Here is a 17,535-nt window from a genome sequence, read left to right as displayed (position 1 = left end):
TATATGTACACAAACATTGATATTCTATAGCTTCAATTGTCAAAAGGATTTTATACTAAAAGAACTAAATAGCAATTTTCTATTAGTTAAATCATTTAGTTTAATCATAAAGACATGTTTCTATATGTTAAGCACCTGGGCAATACCAGGTGCCTCGGCTAATATATATGATGATGATACATTTGATACTGGTATGACTGTGTGGCTAAGAGGTTTCAGTTCCTAGTTATAACTCCCTTCACAGCACTTGGACATATGTCTTCTACTCAAACCAATACACCTTGTGCAATTTGGTAGATGGGAGCTGCATAAATCTGTGTGTTTGTGTGTGTGTGTGTGTGTTTATGTTTACACTGGTTTGAAAACCAATGTTGTTTGTCTCCTTATGTCCTGTAAATATAGTGATTCAACAAACAGAGTTTGATAAAATATTTACCAAACTGAAATGTGTACTGGAGTTGATATAATCACCTAAACTCTTGAAGGTATTGCATCAGCATGGCAGCAATCTAATAACTGAAATCTGTTAAAGAATGTGTATATCTTTCACCAAAATATATCAGTTAGAAAATCTAGTGCTTTTGAATATAAATATCCTGTGTAATGTGGTGAGGTATTTATTCCACATGGAATTGCACAAGTAATACCATGTCATTCTTGCTGTGAGAAGTGTAATAAACCTGTGCTTGGCCTATTTCACCAAACCCAATATAAAATATATTAAAAAATTATCAACATGATCAGGAAATAAATAATGCATGAGAAACTGATAAGATTATTTGGTAAATCCTTGCGCAGTTTCCCTCCAAGTAGAAGCTGCAAGCTGCTCCACCAGTCATATGTAGATGTGATATACCTTGACATTGTAAAGACTTCCAATGAAGTTAGTCATTGGACATGTTGCAAACATTGTCATTTCGGCATTGTTGGAAAACTAGGACAGTGTTATTTGACATCTTAATGAATAGAAGTGAAGTTGTTGTCGATAATGATATCCTTTCAAAAGTCAACAAATTTGAGTAGAATAATTCATGAAACTGTGTTGGTGTCATTACTGTTTGCAACAACGCACTTTATTATCACAGCTATTCTCACTAGCTGTGCTGATAATAATAAAATATCAAAAGCATTCAAGAATATCGATGACTGCAATAATTTATGGAAGGACTTTAATATCCTAAACTGGTGGATTGATTAAAATAACATTAAATTTTAGAATATTTCAAGCATTTTACTATCTATCCTCTAACATAAACAGGATACATAAAAATAGGAGTGATCGCAGTTATAAAGTCAGTCTGTGTGATATCTGAGACTTTTAAAGAGTAATGACACGTCCTTTTATATTTTACTTTAAATATGAGGATCACTTAAGTCCTTGTGTAATCATAATAATTTAAGACATAACTTATCAGATAATGAGATGAAGGAATTAAATGTAACATAATCAGTAATTATTGAAGTTGTTAGAAAGTAGATTTAAGAACAGCCATGGCAACCTTTTGGGGGGGGGGAGCATAGCTCATCAAGTGGGCCACGCTACTAAAAATCTTCAAGGCAATTTTTCATTATGTATGCCATTCAAAGAGTCCCACAGGTGACAGTTTGCCCATGGCAGATTTAGAACTTCATTCATCTAAGCCTAACATCCTCACATACAAATGGGAGATGAGATGTTGCTGTGAAGGGTAAGTTATGGACTGAGGTAGAAAATAGTGAGTTCTGGTTAAATAGTGAAAGAAAGCATGGCATATTCAAAGTAACAAGGCTTAGTTATACCACAGTACATTGTACTTTTCTTTTCTTCTGCTTTTGCTCTCACAAAAGGATTTTCGTAATTCTAAAGAATATGGAATTAGCAAATGAATTTGAAAACTATAGAATACACTAAACCAATAACATGGATCCTTTATCAGGGAAAAATAAGATAAAAATTACATTGAATCAATCAATTTTGAAATTAAACATTCTTTTTTTTAATTGTCTGAATTAAAAATTTATTGATGTTTATTCTTTGTTTTTGTTGTTTCTTTTAATAAGCTGAGGGAAGTGATTTACTCCAAGAGTTCGAATGCAGGTAGAAGTGCTTTTATATATATTCCTTTTTTCATTCACTCAAGTATTTATTCATCATATTTTCATCTCAGTCAAAAACAAAAAAAAAGCATCAAGTTTAATGATCCTAATCATATTAAATACTTCTTGTATTTTGTTGTTAAATCAGAACCAGGTTAGACGCATTACTGTGTAATCATGATCTCTTCTTCTTAAGTTCAAATGTCTAGATTACATTGATAATCACAGAGCTTCGATGCTGTCAGTTACAAATAGTAACAAAGACTATTACAAACATTGGCATTTTTTAACACTCCTCCTTCCCACTATATTTATTCCTTTGTTTTCTCACTTGCCTATTAAATCCATTAAAATGGTTTTGTTATAATTTATGAAGCATTGTGTAGTGGTGTTTTTTTAAACAGGATTCTCAGTTAAAATACTACTGCAAACATTTCTGTTAGATTACTCAGTGAGAAAGTGTGAAGTCCAACGTTTTGAATAGAAGTGTTAGGATTAACAGAAAATCTTGCCTCTCACGATATAGAAACATTTCTCATGGTACCAGCAGACAAAATGGAAAAGACATTGTCCTAGAGAATAGCAAGGGAGATGCACTCTGACTCATGGAGTTTGAACTTGCAGTGAGCAAGGATATGGTCTAGGGGCCAAGAACACCAGAGGTCTCAACTGCCACAGGTTCAACTATAAACCTGTCAAAGAGTGGCTGATACCTTGACAGTTTTTTTGGGTCTTTTTCTCAGCCTGATGAGCAGCAGAGCCTGGGTTGGTAGTTGACAATACCAAGTTGCTGAAGCATGTAGCATCCCAGATGAGGGGCCTAAAACTAGGGAACAGGAAAATTGTCATACCGTCCGGCCTTCTATCATCCCCTCAGTTGAGCTCCGCTGGCTCAAGCTAGGAAGGGAAAACTGTGGCATCTAGGCCATGCTTTATGATCTTAAGGGCAGCGTGGCATGGAAGGTGGCCAGTACTATGTTGGCATCACAGTGGGTGGAGGCCAAGCATTGTGGTCATTGATTTCAAGATATATATATTTTACACTAGGTATTCTCAACCATTTTTTATCTACGGACCCCCTTTGATTACTATCTTATTTTGTTGGACCCCCATAGCCATTCATTATTTTAAAATTATTTCTATAGAAACTTCTTTCAAAATTCTTATTTTGTTTTCCACACATTAACTTGTGTAGGTTGAACTATGTGAATTGTTAGAGAAAGAAACCTAGCTGTTTCTTGCAATACACACCAATACATACATCTAATGCAAAACTTTTTCAGAGGCCCTTAAAATATTTTTGTGGATCCCCAATTAGCTATTTTGTTTTGTGGACCCCCAAAAATCTTATATGGACCACTGCTCTACACTCATAACAACAATAATTCATTATATAAAAAAAAAAAGTAACTTGAATAAAACCATTTTATATAAAATGAATTATCAATCCCACCTTTTTTTGCTGTATTATTCTTTTCAGTAATTCTCTTGAAAGAGAGCCTGAAGTTCAAGCATCTAAAGAGAGATATATAATCCAGCTTTTAACGCTATCATCAATGATCTCACTTCACTTAAATGAAAAAACAGAAAAGATTTGATATATTTTTTAAATGGTTATTATTCAATTATTTTTGTGTTATTGTTGTAGTTGATAATTATATAAAGATTTTGAAATGTTTTCTTTTTTAAATTAATATTTTTGAGTTAAAATAGAATACTAATGTTAGAAATAATGGTAGTATTATTTTATTAAAACATTTTGAGCTTTATAGACATTTTACTTAGAACATCTATTTAAACACTGATTGTGAAGCTTCTAGTTCTTTTGAAACTCACTTCTTATTTCATCTCCTATACCCTGAAATTTAAATCCTGTTGAATGGGGTTTATGAGTTGATATTTCTGGAAAGGCTTAGGGATTATCTATTTTGTTAATCAACAGAAGTAAAGTGCAATGATTTTGAGACCATAAATAATGAACTTGAGAGTCCTAACAGTAAACTTGGATACAAGTTATATTTAATGGTTAAGATCCACAAAAGTTGAATCACTGACTTTGTTACAAAGTACAGTTAAATAAGAGAAATACAGAGGAGGTATTTTATGTAATATGTGCAGAACAGGTATAAACTTGTTTTGAGCGAAGTAATAGTAAACTAATTTCAATGGTGCATTGACTGATCTTTCAAATCAAATAGCCATGCTATATCCTAACATTACAGACTATAGTAATAGTAATAGTTTAGTTGAAACTATAGGTTGTTTCTCTTACTTAGCTGTGAGATTAAGGAGATGAACTACTGATGACATAACCATAAGTTTAGATCTTACTATAGTCATTGTATTGTGCCCTGTTTGCCTGACTGGGCAAAAAACTGGTTTCCATTCATACTTCATGATTGAGTGGTTAGAAATAAAAAGGGCATCATCAAGCTGTAAAAACAAATGCACCAACAACTTAACAATTTTAGTATAGGAACTTTGGGAAAATGGATGCAAAAAGTAAAGAAAAAATAGAAGACTGCTTAGTTAATGACAATGATGGCAGGAAAAGTTACTGTTCTTGTTATCAATATGAATGATTTGTGCTTTGTCAAAAGTAGGTTTAAGCTAATACATATGTGATACAGTAAAATAGTAAAACAATTAAGACTTTGCCTTTCATCCTTTCAGGGTCGATAAATTAAGTACCAGTTGCATACTGAGGTTGATCTAATCAACTAGCTCCCTCCCCAAAAATTTCAGGACTTGTGCCTAGAGTAGAAAAGAATATTTATGTCCATATCTTCTGTCTAATCAAAGAGAAATGTGTGGATGTGTGTTAAGGTGTGAAATGCTGAGAAAAATTCGGCTGATGATAAAACTAAAATACTTATTACACACAAATTTGTGTTTAACAAAGTAAATAACTACAGACAGAAATGCCACTTTAGACTTACAAAGAAAACATGAAATAGCTAAATTAAAATATGAAACTATCAACTGTTGTAATAATAAACATGACTAAAGGCTAAACTTTTAACCAACCTTTGTATGTCTTTAATAATAAAACTTTAAGCATTTTAAATATAAGTTTCATTATTTCAAAAATGTTTTTTTTTTTATATAATTTGTATATTAAATGCTTCAAAATAACTTCAATTCATACAATGAAAACTGCATGTACTTCCAAAAAATAATTTTATTAATAAAACAATGAAACATTGTTATTCAATAAATATTTTACTCTTGTAAGCCATAATTCAGGCAGAAAATTCTTTCTTGAAATCAAATCTATAAAGATGTGGACAATTAAGAAAACAGCTTCTTGAATATCATTGAACTCATGAATACAATAGATATTCTTAAAAAATGGGACAAAAATATTTTTAAGTGCCTTATAAGTTATACACATTTCTTTTTAATTTCTCTGATATAAAAAGATTTTTCTTCATTCACTGTTGCAAAAATCAATCAAAATTTCCTTATTTTTGTCTTGAATCAAAATAGCATGTAAATGAAATTTCTCTCTGATTGATAAATTTGACTAAAAAAATAATCAGCAACTTGGATTTAGTAGAATATAATTTTGAGTCAAATTGTCTTCAGAATCCCAGTCAAGTTCTGGTTTAGCTGATATTAAGTTTACATCATTGCATACAGGCTTATGACCAACATTGTCATTTAGATCAGAATTGACTGTCATTTCAAGCAAATTATTATTTTCATTTGTTGTACAAGAAAATACTGAAAATGGATTAGTTTTTTCCTGAGGTTCAGAAGAATAGGAACCAAGCATAGTAATATTAATGTTATCTCGAAGAATACTTTTTTCATCAAATTCCATTTCATATTCATACAAAGCTTGGGCCTCATCAGATGGAGGTTTAGGTAAGTTGTTATTTGTTGTTGTTGTTCCAAGTTTCTCTGATGTTTCTTTGAAAGGTTCATTAACAAAAAATTGACTGTTTAATGTTGACAACAAAACAGGACATTTAGTGCTTATTTCATTGCTTTCAGAATTAAAAGCCATACTATTGGCAGATGTTCTTACTTGCTGTTTAGCTTCTACTGCCTCTAATATGCTAGAAGAATGAAATGTTGGTGGGTAAACTAAATCAGAACCCTTTTCAGTTTTATTTGACAAATTAATATGAGGTAATCTTAGAATGTTAGAATCATTGCACTTAGACGTATCATGGAAGGAGTTATGAGTTTGTAGAAACTGATGATACTTAGGGTGGCCAAAATCCAAATTAGAAGAAAACTGAAATGGGTCTCTTTCAGACAGACTCATCTCTTTTTCAGTGACAATAACTGGTAATGTTACATCATCACAATCCAACTTCTGTAGAGATAACACTGATGAATTTGAGGTAGGTGAATGATTAGGAAGTACTTCTTGGGAAATCACAGATTCAGTACTGTAAAGGTTTTCCATTGTTGAAGTTGAAGACACAGAGTTTGAAAGAGAATCACAGTTGTTGTGGACGTTTTTGTCTAATGTGGACAAGGATTTGGATGGATCTAAATTGAAACTATGAGACAAGGTTAATTTTCCATCTTGAATCCCTTCTACAGTGGCTATTTTTCCATAGTAACCATCTATGCTAAAATCATTTGTAAGGTTGTTGGCAAGAGAAATTGATTTATCACTATTTGGTGTGGTAAAGGGTTTGATATAATATTTATTATTTGTATGAGAATCTATTATTTCAAATCCACCTAAATTTTCAGAAGATACAGGATCATTTAGTTCCTTGTCCTGATTATTTTTATGAGATTCAGATAAAGGAGTAAGTGTTTGGGATGGAGAGGTTATACTACTATTGAGTTTTTCTTGATCAAAAAGAAAGGGCTCATTTTTATCCATTTTAATGTTTATGTTAGGGTTTAAACTAAAAGAAGAATTTATTTGGTTAGTAAGAGAGTAATTATCAAGCTGAATTGGTTCCTGTTTAATAGGAGTTTCTCCAGAACCAGTTGAGCTGCTAAATAGTTCACTTATTTGAAGATCTGAACTAGAAGACTGACATGTATCTGCAATTTCTTGAGAAATAGTGTAGACTAGCATAGTTTTATTGGAATCAGTTTTTCGTATGGACAGATTTTCTAATTTAAATACTCCTGAAGGAGACAAAGGACTTGTGTTATCTTTAGTTGTCCCATCTGAAGTTATTTGTAGCTGGTTAGAAGATTCCAATCTGTTGTTGCAGGGCAAACTTTTATTATCACAATAATCAGCAGATGTTTCTGTCATCTCACCAATTTTGCTTTCTGTTGACACAGATTCTGTTAAATCCATGTTAAATTCACCAGTCTCTGACTTCAAAAGAGTTTCAAAAAGAACAGTTTTTACAGGACTCGAAGGCATTTCTATGTTTAAAACATCACCAGGATCATCTGTTGGTTCCTGTTTGATCTTGGTTGGGATTGAAAGTTCAGGATGAACATCTTGATAAGGTGTATATATTTCATCAGTGACACTTTTAACCATCTGATTGTTTTTGTTGTTTATTATTAATTTATTTTCCCAGCAAACATCATCTTCAAAATCAGACCTCAATGATTCTATCTTTACTTTGCAGCCTTCAGTTAAAGGAATACATTTTTTTAAACCTTTTGACTTGTTTTTTTTTCTTAACATTTTTTTTGCATTCAGGTTTTTCACAAGTTTTACCTTCTTTTTGCTGGCTTTAATCAAGCCAGTTTTTTGAACAATAACTGATTGTTTGGGTTTGTCATCAATTTTTAACTTCTTCTTCTGTTTCATCTTCTCTTTTGCCTCTGACTTTTTCAGTTTTGCTAATTTTGCTTTGCGGTTGAGGTAGGCTTTCTGTTTCTCAGCAGCGTCAGCAGGCATATAATTGGGATCCATAAACCAAGAACGAGGTTTCTTACCCTTTTTTTCAAAATTAAATGTGAAACCCTTTGTTGCAAGAGGTAAATGAAAACATTCAACATATTTCTTAGAATCATTTGTCTGTTTCTTACTAGGTTTTAATTCAGTAATCTTTACATGCTGATTACCACCATCACCACCATTTTTAATACCAGATTTAGAGTCATTACACTCCTCACTAGCAGGAGGACATTTACTATCTAAATTACTTACTTGTTCAGTCTTAGCAACATCAATAGCAGATTTGTCTTCTACAGGTTTTGTTGAAGATAAACAAGACTGCTTTGTAATGTTAGATGATAAAGCAGCAGTTTTCTTTGAGGTTAAATACTTGTTTTCATTATTAGGTTTTGAGACAGGAAGCTTATCACAAGTATTTTTCGCATTTTCGGATTTAGAAATGGGTAGTGAAGATGTAGAATTGTGAGTAAAATCTGCTGCAGCTGTAGCCTCTTTGCTTCCTTTGTGCATTCTCTTAAGATGTATACGTAACTGGCCATGACGACGGAATGGTTTCTTACAGAGTTCACAGAAGTAAGCATAAGAATGACCATGCATAGAGCCAATGTGTGCTAAAAGATGTTCACTCGATCGTGCTCCGTAAGGACAGATAGGACAGCGAAATGGACGGTTGTCACCATGTGTCTCTTGATGTTTCATCATATTGTATTTATTAGTGAAAGATTTTTCACAGATATCACAAACAAATGGGCGAATTCCTTCATGAATTTTAAGATGGTTTTTTAAGCTAGCTTTGGATTTAAATTTCTTCAGACACAAATGGCAGATAAATTGCTTACGTGTATCATGACGTTGAACATGCTTATTAAGACAACCGGCTGTTGTAAAACCTTTCCCACATAAAGAACAGATGTGATTTTTCTCACCATTGTGAGTCTTAAGATGCTTAGTAAGGTCGGATTTGGTTTTACATTGCTGGGTGCAACCTTCAAATGTGCATGGAAATCGGCGTACATCACTGTGTTTTAGTTTGTGGCACTTAAGTTCATAATTTGTCTTACAACAGAATTCACATTCATCACATTTTATTGGCTTCTCATCATTATGTCGATACATGTGATATTTGAGGTCTTGTAGGCGTTTGAAACTGAATTCACATATTTGACATTGGTAAGGCCGTTCATTGGTATGTTTCAGAAGATGATGCCGTACATTACGGCGCCACTTTGTGGCGAAATCACAGTGGGGACACTTATAACGTTTCTCATCTGAATGTTTTGCACAGTGTCGAATAAGGTCAGCACGATAATGGCATTCATAATCACACTGACTGCACTTGTGCTGTTTTTCTTTGCTGTGAACAGAACGATGTTTGTTTAACTCTTCTTTATCTGTAGTGCTGAACTTACAGTATTGGCATCGAAATATGTTGTTGAGGAAATCTGCATAATAGCTCAATGAATCTGCATTATCTTTGTGGGTATTACTTTTCAATTTATTACTGATATCATCATTATTCTCCTCCTCTTCACCATTTTCTTCTTCTTCCATCTTTATTGACATTAAAATACAATCATTTTTAATGGTTTCTTTGCAATTTTCATTACTGTTCTTGACATTTCCACACAATAAGGAAATTTCATGAATACTTCTTTGCTCTTTATCATTACCCACCATCTTCTGAAAAGAAAAGAATGAAAAATATTTAAAACTGAATATAATGATTTTTTTTTTTTTTTTTTTAATCAAAAAGAAGTGATAAAAGTGAAAAGTGAGAAACTATTTCAAACCCTGAGACAGGGTACTCTGAAATTATACCCCCCCCCCTCACAAAGTCACCTCTTTTCTCTTTAGGAGTCTTTACACTTAATATATGAAAACATACTTTTGTGTGTTACTGGAAAAAGAAAAGCAATCTCTCTGATCCTATCAAATACTTGTTTCACAATTACTGTCAACTTCTCACATAAAAATACACAAATTTATATAACTGAAACTGCATAAAAAAAATTGATTTCTTCTGAAGAACAAAAACATACAGCTTCCCAGTGCCAAGCAGTTGCTGTTTGGTGTTATGTTCATCAAAATGTTGCTCTCATTTTAATTTACAAATGTATTTGATAAACTGCATGAGAGCTCAGATGTTGCACACTAGCTTTGAATTAAAGATATTTTCAAATTGGGGAAGGGAATATTGCTTCTTCCTCAAATAATTGCTAACTTTCCTTGGGTGTATATTACAATTGTAGAAAACTTCTGCAAACAAGATATCCAATTGATAGACTAATACTCTTTTACAACCACTTGGTCAAATTCAGTGTCTTTCCTACTGTTATTCTAATGGTCTTTACACTAAGTGAAGAGTTTACATGTACAGTGTGTATAGTTAGAGGTAACAGCAAGAAGGTCATTGAAGAGTTGGAAGACACTGGAATTCATATATTGTGGGTTGGAGAGGAATTGCTGATACCAGCTAAATAACAAGAATTTTTTAAAACAAAAGATGAGAGATATATGGAAGATATAAGCAGGCAACTTAGGAGATTATTGTGTGAGATAAATTACACCAATGGCAAAGGGAAACAGATCTGATTCTGCTGGTTACTGAATAACAAAAGAAACAACCATTTATGGCTTCTTTTTTTTTGTTTGTTTGTTTTCTTAATGTAAGAAGTGAATGGGGCAGGTAGTTAATAGGTAGATTAGAGATTTTTGCCTTTCTTTTAAATAAGACATTGTTATATGGAGGCAACTTAAAAAAACACACAATTTGGTGATAGAAGGGACACACCTTTGGATGAAGTGGCCTAAGAAATTGTCATACTTGCAGTAAAGATAGACCATGTAAAATCTAATTAGGTCAGATCTGAAATGTTACTGTCTCACAGAACTGAGACTCAATAAGAGATGCTGTACTGAGTGTCAAACATGTAATAATGAAAATGATGATACACTTCTCAACATTCTTTGGATACAAATTGAACTAAAATTTCTATTCCTTCAGCTCTAATTTTGAGACTTTCTTCAAGCTGTCATATAATGCATAACAGCATCTGTCTGACACTATCATTTCTGCTCTTGAAAGAAATAATTGTGACAATGAAACATACAGTGGTTATAGTATGTATGGGATGGTTCAAGAGCCAAGTTTGATCCGTGGTTTTTTAAAACTTTTTCTCATCCACTAGCCCCTTTGGCTTTGGTTTCCTTTATATCTCACTCCTACTGTCCCCATTTCATGCTTTTCGTCCATTTGCTCTCTAGCTTATGGCACACCCAACAACTAACCACTGCTAACACTATTATTGCACTTTAGAAACATATCTATTGGAGACGCACAGGATAAATACATTTTTGTGTGCTCATCTAAAAATCTGTTTCATCATTTAGGTTTAAATTTCTAAATACCCAAGTTACTATTAAACTGGTTCAGCTCAGGTCATTTTCTAATATCTAACTTCACATATTTCCTTTCAAAACACACACATATACCTCCCGTTTTAAGCTTTGTTCTAGCTTTGATGAGACATCAGGACAAATGTGGAATGAGATGGAAAGCTTATCATGGGAGTCAATTTCTGTTTTCTACCATATTGCATGGTCTGGCAACATCCAAGTCCCAAGCCAGATATAACAGGTTCAACCTGTATGCAAATACAGGGTGTGGCAGAGAGGATGGACGTTTTTGAAATGGCTATTACTCAGCCCCAGTGGGAGGGGCTTATGTCCAACAGGTACCATTTGGTCCATGGTGTCTTAGCATTTTTTTTCTTTTCAGGTGAAGCCATGGTGCTGTGGACGATAGAGCATTGCATGTTTGCCTACAACAGTTATGTGAAGAATATCATGTCTGTCACGGCAGTTCAGTGTGACTTTCAGTGCCACTTCAATATTCACCAAAATCAGGCTGTTCTCACCCGTAACACATTCTTACATTGGGTGAATGCACTTTGTACACAATGTACACTGATGAGTAGGAGACTGGTGGGGGTACCACAAATGGTACAGACCCTAGAAAATGTGGAACGTGTCAGACAAGCTTTGATATGGAGTCTGAATCTCTCTGCTCAGAGGCATTTCACTGAATTTAGCATCGGTAAGACACATTTTACATGAAGACCTGCATTTCCAACCATACAAGTTGGTCATTGGGCAACAGTTGAAACCATGGAACTATGCATGGCGTCTTACCTTTACACGTCAGATGGGAGCAATTTTTTAGGCAAATGACAACCTCATTTTGTTAATGAGTGATGAAGCTCATTTTCATCTCAATGGCATGGTGAATCAACAGAACTGTTATTGGGCTCTTGAAAATCTAAGAGAACTGAATGATAGACCACTGCACAGCCCAAAAGTGACGATCTGGTGTGCTGTTGGGAAAATTGCAATTATTGGTTCTTACTTTTTTTAAGACAATAATGGAAATGTTGTTACTGTGAACTTCAAGCATTACATCAACATGATGAACAGCTTCTTTGTGCCTGAATTATGACGAAAACATATGCGTATTTGATGTGTGTGGCTTCAGCAGGATGGGGTGATGGTCCACACAGCCACAGCATCAATGGACATTCTTCGCCCTCTCTTCAGCGACTGCCTCATTTCCAGGTTTGCTGACATTCCTTCACCCCCTCAGTCCCTTGATTTGTCCATGTGTGATTATTTTTTGTGGGGAAACCCTCAAGGCACATGTGTGTGTACACAAACCTCGTGCATTGGACAATTTGAAGGAGGCTATTTGCGTGGAAATCACCCAAATTGACAGAGCAATGCTGAAGAGAGTGGAAGCCAACTTCCAACGCCTTCAGAAATGCATCAATGAAAACACACCACATGATGGATGTTGTTTTCCACACTTGATTTAGACAAATGCTAATTCAAAACAAACACATTGATGTCAATAAAATTTGTTTGCAGCTAGAATTAATGACTTTGTGACTTTTCCAAAACATCCATCCCTGCACCACCCTGTATATAGATATATATAAATATGTGTGTGTGTATGCATGCATACCTACATTAAACAAAGCCTTTTCTCACAATGCTTTTGCAGTGCCAGTGCTAGTACCTACATTTGGGATATTGGACTGGACACTTGACAGGATACGCAGCCTGCACATCAAAACTAGGAAGGTACAGTGAAATCAGTAGGATCTATGTAAGATGAAGTGATGATGGAAGAGGCATATGGCCTTGGAATGTCACGGTTTCATTCAGACAACACTTGCTGAACAGTAAGGAAAGAAATAAGTACATTCCATGCATACTCAGAGGTTAGAGCAACAACATCTTCAGAGTTGGAGAACTACTGTGCAGGTACTCTGAGAATACAACTGTTTCATGTGATCCAGAGGAGGCTGGATTGGCCCTACTTAAACAAGCTTGGAGGCAAAGTAGGCAACATACCAACAAAAAGCAATGCATGGGTACATATCCTGTAACCTAGGGAGCAACAACAGCATTGACATGAAGAGAAGCCTCTTCTGGACCTGCAATAGATACATTACACCCTACCTGCCTTTGCTATCCAGGAGTAGGAGATAGCTACTAAATACCTGATAAATAAGAGGGACAAAGATACCATGTGCTAAAAAATGTAGGCTCTGCTATACCAGTGTGGAAAATATCACCCACATCATCAGTAACTGCCCCCAAATGTCTATGAGATACTATCTGCTCCTGAGGCATGATATAGTCGCAAAGACTATTTACAATGCTATGTGCAGGGAGGACTGCCCTGGTGTATACATCGAAGGCATGTCAGAACCAACAGGTATTCACCTTTAAAAACAGCAGTTCAGTGCAAATATAACACATCTGAGATTGTTCTGCAGGACAGGGAACAAAAGTAGTGCACTGCTGTTGAACTGCCCAGCAGATGTGAATATACAATCAAAAGTCCAGGAAAAAAGAGAACATTTATGGTGAATTAACGCAGAACTTACAGCTCTTGTACCCTGACTATAAATTCCCATTTGTACCTATCATAGGTGCATTAGTTTATGTACCAACAAATTTACCCAAAAACCTAGAAATACTAGGTTTTGTGATGAAACAACAAAAGAAACTGACATGGATTCTCCAAATCCAATCTATTTGTGACACAGTGAAGATTTGTAAAACATTCCAAAAATTCTCCGAGATTCTTATATGAATAGTTGCAAATACTTGAGTGTGTGCATCAACCAACACACCGACTCAATCGCATATTTACAAACATTGGGAACTCTTGATTCAAAAATTCTTGATGATTTGTTAGCAACCAGTCTGAACTCTCTTATAAACTAAAAAAAAAGATCATTCATTCATACATACATACAAATAAACAAAGTTGGATCCCTTAATCCAACAAATTTCAGACCTGGCCATTGCCAGTTGTGACAAATGCCAGAAAACAGAAATTGACCTTTAAGAGGATCTTCAATGTAAACGTAGTCTTGCCATCTTGGGACAAGTGCCTTCTATTTTAGCCTAGGGTTGACCAAAGTCTTGTGAGTAGATTCGGTGGGTGGATACTGAAAGAAGCTTGTCGTATATATATCCATGTGTGTATCTTTGTCCCTCGTCACCACTTGACAACTGGTGTTGGTATATTTACAAACTCGTAAATTAGCGATTCGGCAAAAGTGACCAATAGAATAAGTACCAGGCTTAAATATAAAAAAAAAAGTACTGGGGTCAATTCCTTTGGCTAAAATTCTTTCAAAGTGGTGCTGCAGTTTAATGACTGAAACAAGATATATATATAATCATCAGTAAATCATGTCTGAAAGGGAAGCACACTTTAAGTTATAGAGTAGTGGAGTAATTTGATATAGTTACGGGTGGTCTACGAAGTTACCCTGAGTTCACGTCCATCAAGGGTATATATATATATATATATATATACAGGGTGTCCACAAAGTCTGGGTACATGGGGATTAACACATACTTTAAGAAATTATTATTTCTTATATTTAATTGTTTATGTTATGATTTTATTTACTCCATATACCCAGAACTTGTGGACACCCTGTATATTATCCGAAGTGTTCAGTATTATACATCCATCACGGCTGATCTTACCAATCAGTTTCGCGCTAGGGGTACGACTGGGTACACTTCGGATAGTATACCCACTCCATTGACAGATATACGAGTGCATCTTTTTCCTGACTTACGGACTTGTAGACGACTTACGTATATATATATATATGTCTTATGTTAAAAGAACCGTTATATCATCAGAAAAAAATATTACGAAATCAAGTTAAAACATCTTTGTGTACAGACCATCATTCTGAATGGAGTAGGATTCTTTTATCATTTTAATTTTTTTTTAAGTTAAACATACTGCAAGTTTACACGGGCCTTTTTGCGGATACTATACGTTTAAATCCAAATCTTTCAAAGATGGTAAAGTGTAGATTCTTACACATTATCGATACCAGTGCCATTACTAATGACTCATCCAAAAGCTAATGTTGATTTCTTGTTTTAGCACACTACCACACATTTGTAGAGAAGGGGAATGAGTGTGGGATGTCCTTGCATTTCTTCAGCAAAAGAAAAGCTAAATGTTACAACTGCGAAACGAAACCAGGTCACATTCTCAGATCGGTAGGAGTTTACTTTCAACCCTCCAGCACTTGTCACTCCAAGAGTTAATATTTTGAATATCAAACTAATATAACTAAATAACAGACCTTAACCTGTACTGAAATACAATTGTTACTTACGAATTTCAATTGTGATGTATATCGCAACTACACGATATCCATAACATGTCCGATTATGCAAATTTCTATTTCGGACAGCAAAGGAATTTTCTCAAAACCTAATAATTACTCGCTGAAATTTGATGTTGTATACACGTCATATATTGTAACCAGTAATCAGAAAGAACAGCATACAATTCTGGGAGCAAATAATAAAAATACCATAAGTAAATACAGCTGCCCATTAAAATTAATGTATAACGTTGATCTGTGCATTCTGACATCCCTTCAGTCACATATGAAAACAGAAAAAAATTAGCTTGGAGTGTACATGAAACTCTGTTGCACTTAAATATGTTATTCATTTCAGCAAAGATTAAAATACACTGACTTTAACATCTGACTGCTGCGTTTGACTAAACGGCGACAAATAATCTGTTAATGTTTAATTAAATAGGCTATATTACCCCCAACAATTTGACATATGCGTGTGGTGACAGTTTCAAATTGATTAGAAAATAGTAATTTGTTTAAAGTTTTAAGAATCTTTTAAAATATTTTGAATCAACTAACATCTCATCAGTCATAACATCTGTGGTAAAATTGATACAAATAAACGTATTCTTCTCAAGGCTGTCTTGCAAGATATTTACAAATCGTATTGTGTTTTTGCTGTTGTTGTTATTGTTGCTTTGAATACTCGCTATAAGATTTTAATTAAAACATTGCTGAATAGATATTTATTATATTACTGAAAGCTATCGGAATAAATAAACTAATTAAATAAATAATTGTATACTTACGATCATTCTGAAGGTGGCCGGTTACGGTAACTGACAAACTAAAGAATGACCCATTAATAATTCTTCAACAGCACTACGATGTAAAAGATCGAGTATATAGCTATAAGGATTTTCATCCATTTTCTTGTTTTACTGTGTGAAATGATATATTCAGTCTGAATTCTTTTTTTGTTTTTTTTTTTATGTATGGTAATTATGAATCCAAGGTTCCCCAGAGTTTACGAATATGATGTATTGACAATAGATGGCAGTAGTTATCTAACTATGGGAGATAACTCTATATGACAGAATCTTTGACTCGTCTGTACGTATGGACGATATTTGTGACATCCTTTGCAGACGCATCTGTTTGTGACTAGCTGACGAGTCTATATTATTTATTTACATTTGATAACTCACCGGCAGCTCTCGACTTTCTCACCTCCCCTTTCTATTCAACTCGTCTGCTTCTCTTGCTCAGACGCTGTGGTCCTTTAACAGGAAGGTTAGCCAGTGACATGTTCATCTCGGCTTGGGGCAAACAATCTTTTTGCTGCTTTATTGATAGTGCATGGCTCAGGACACTGTGAAAGAGGTTTGCTCATTTGTCCAACAGTGTTGTTATGTCCCTAATCAACAGCGGAGATGATCCTGAGGCCATGAGCTGTAGACAATTCTCAAGGCGTCTTAGAAGTCTCTTGAATTACAGTCTGTCAAGGGTTAAATTTCAATTTGCCTTCATATACAGGCATGATTTCTGCATCTATCACAGCTTAGCCATGACAGTCTTGTGTATCACGATGGAAGAAAACTTCGTGCTTTTGGACAATCTGTATTATTCTCTTTGAATTAACCCAGTTGTTTGGGCCAGTGAAGTGCCAAATAAGCTTCTGACAGCTGCTGAATCTTCGTTTACATCAGTGAAGGAGAGACTGAACATCCTGAGTTTGCTTTAGCAGACATTGAAAGCAAATTGGTGACAGCTCCATGGTTAGTTCCTCCACCCTTGAGAAAATTGCATAGACTGGATGCAGATATTAAACTGGGACATGGGTCTAGCAATAGGCACTACACATAGCATTGGTCATACAGTCTGTGTTTAATCATAACGAAAATGCAGTTGATTAAATTTCAG

At 34.5% G+C, this 17,535-nt stretch overlaps 2 protein-coding genes across 8 annotated transcripts in view; one reads left to right on the top strand and one right to left on the bottom strand.

Moving 5' to 3' along the window:
• Window positions 1–5,282, top strand: part of LOC106867653 (uncharacterized) — an 18,455-nt gene extending 13,173 nt beyond the window's left edge. For all 4 annotated transcript variants that reach the window (XM_014912585.2, XM_052972824.1, XM_014912584.2 and 1 more), the window contains 2 exons: window positions 2,041–2,077; window positions 3,557–5,282. In XM_014912585.2, coding sequence (XP_014768071.1) covers window positions 2,041–2,077; window positions 3,557–3,674 — 155 coding nt within the window. In that variant the 3' untranslated portion in view covers window positions 3,675–5,282. The remainder of the gene's footprint in view (window positions 1–2,040; window positions 2,078–3,556) is intronic.
• Window positions 5,283–5,307: 25 nt separating this feature from the next.
• Window positions 5,308–16,682, bottom strand: LOC106867652 (uncharacterized). Of its 4 annotated transcripts, none has more exons than XM_052972818.1 (3): window positions 16,422–16,682; window positions 14,328–14,571; window positions 5,308–9,598 (listed from the first exon to the last, which is right to left on the bottom strand). In XM_052972818.1, the coding sequence occupies exon 3, from the start codon at window positions 9,593–9,595 to the stop codon at window positions 5,615–5,617; it is 3,981 nt and encodes a 1,326-aa protein (XP_052828778.1). In that variant the 5' UTR covers window positions 9,596–9,598; window positions 14,328–14,571; window positions 16,422–16,682; the 3' UTR covers window positions 5,308–5,614. The 4 variants fall into 4 exon arrangements, with proteins under 4 accessions (XP_052828778.1, XP_052828779.1, XP_014768065.1 ...); XM_052972819.1 differs by having other exon boundaries at window positions 5,308–9,595; XM_014912579.2 differs by lacking the exon at window positions 14,328–14,571.
• Between the last annotated feature and the right edge of the window lie 853 nt (window positions 16,683–17,535).

Source organism: Octopus bimaculoides, chromosome 1, assembly GCF_001194135.2.
Source record: "Octopus bimaculoides isolate UCB-OBI-ISO-001 chromosome 1, ASM119413v2, whole genome shotgun sequence".
Taxonomy (NCBI): domain Eukaryota; kingdom Metazoa; phylum Mollusca; class Cephalopoda; order Octopoda; family Octopodidae; genus Octopus; species Octopus bimaculoides.
Note: the sequence above shows the minus strand (reverse complement) of the source record. Positions and strands in the feature narration are given on the sequence as shown.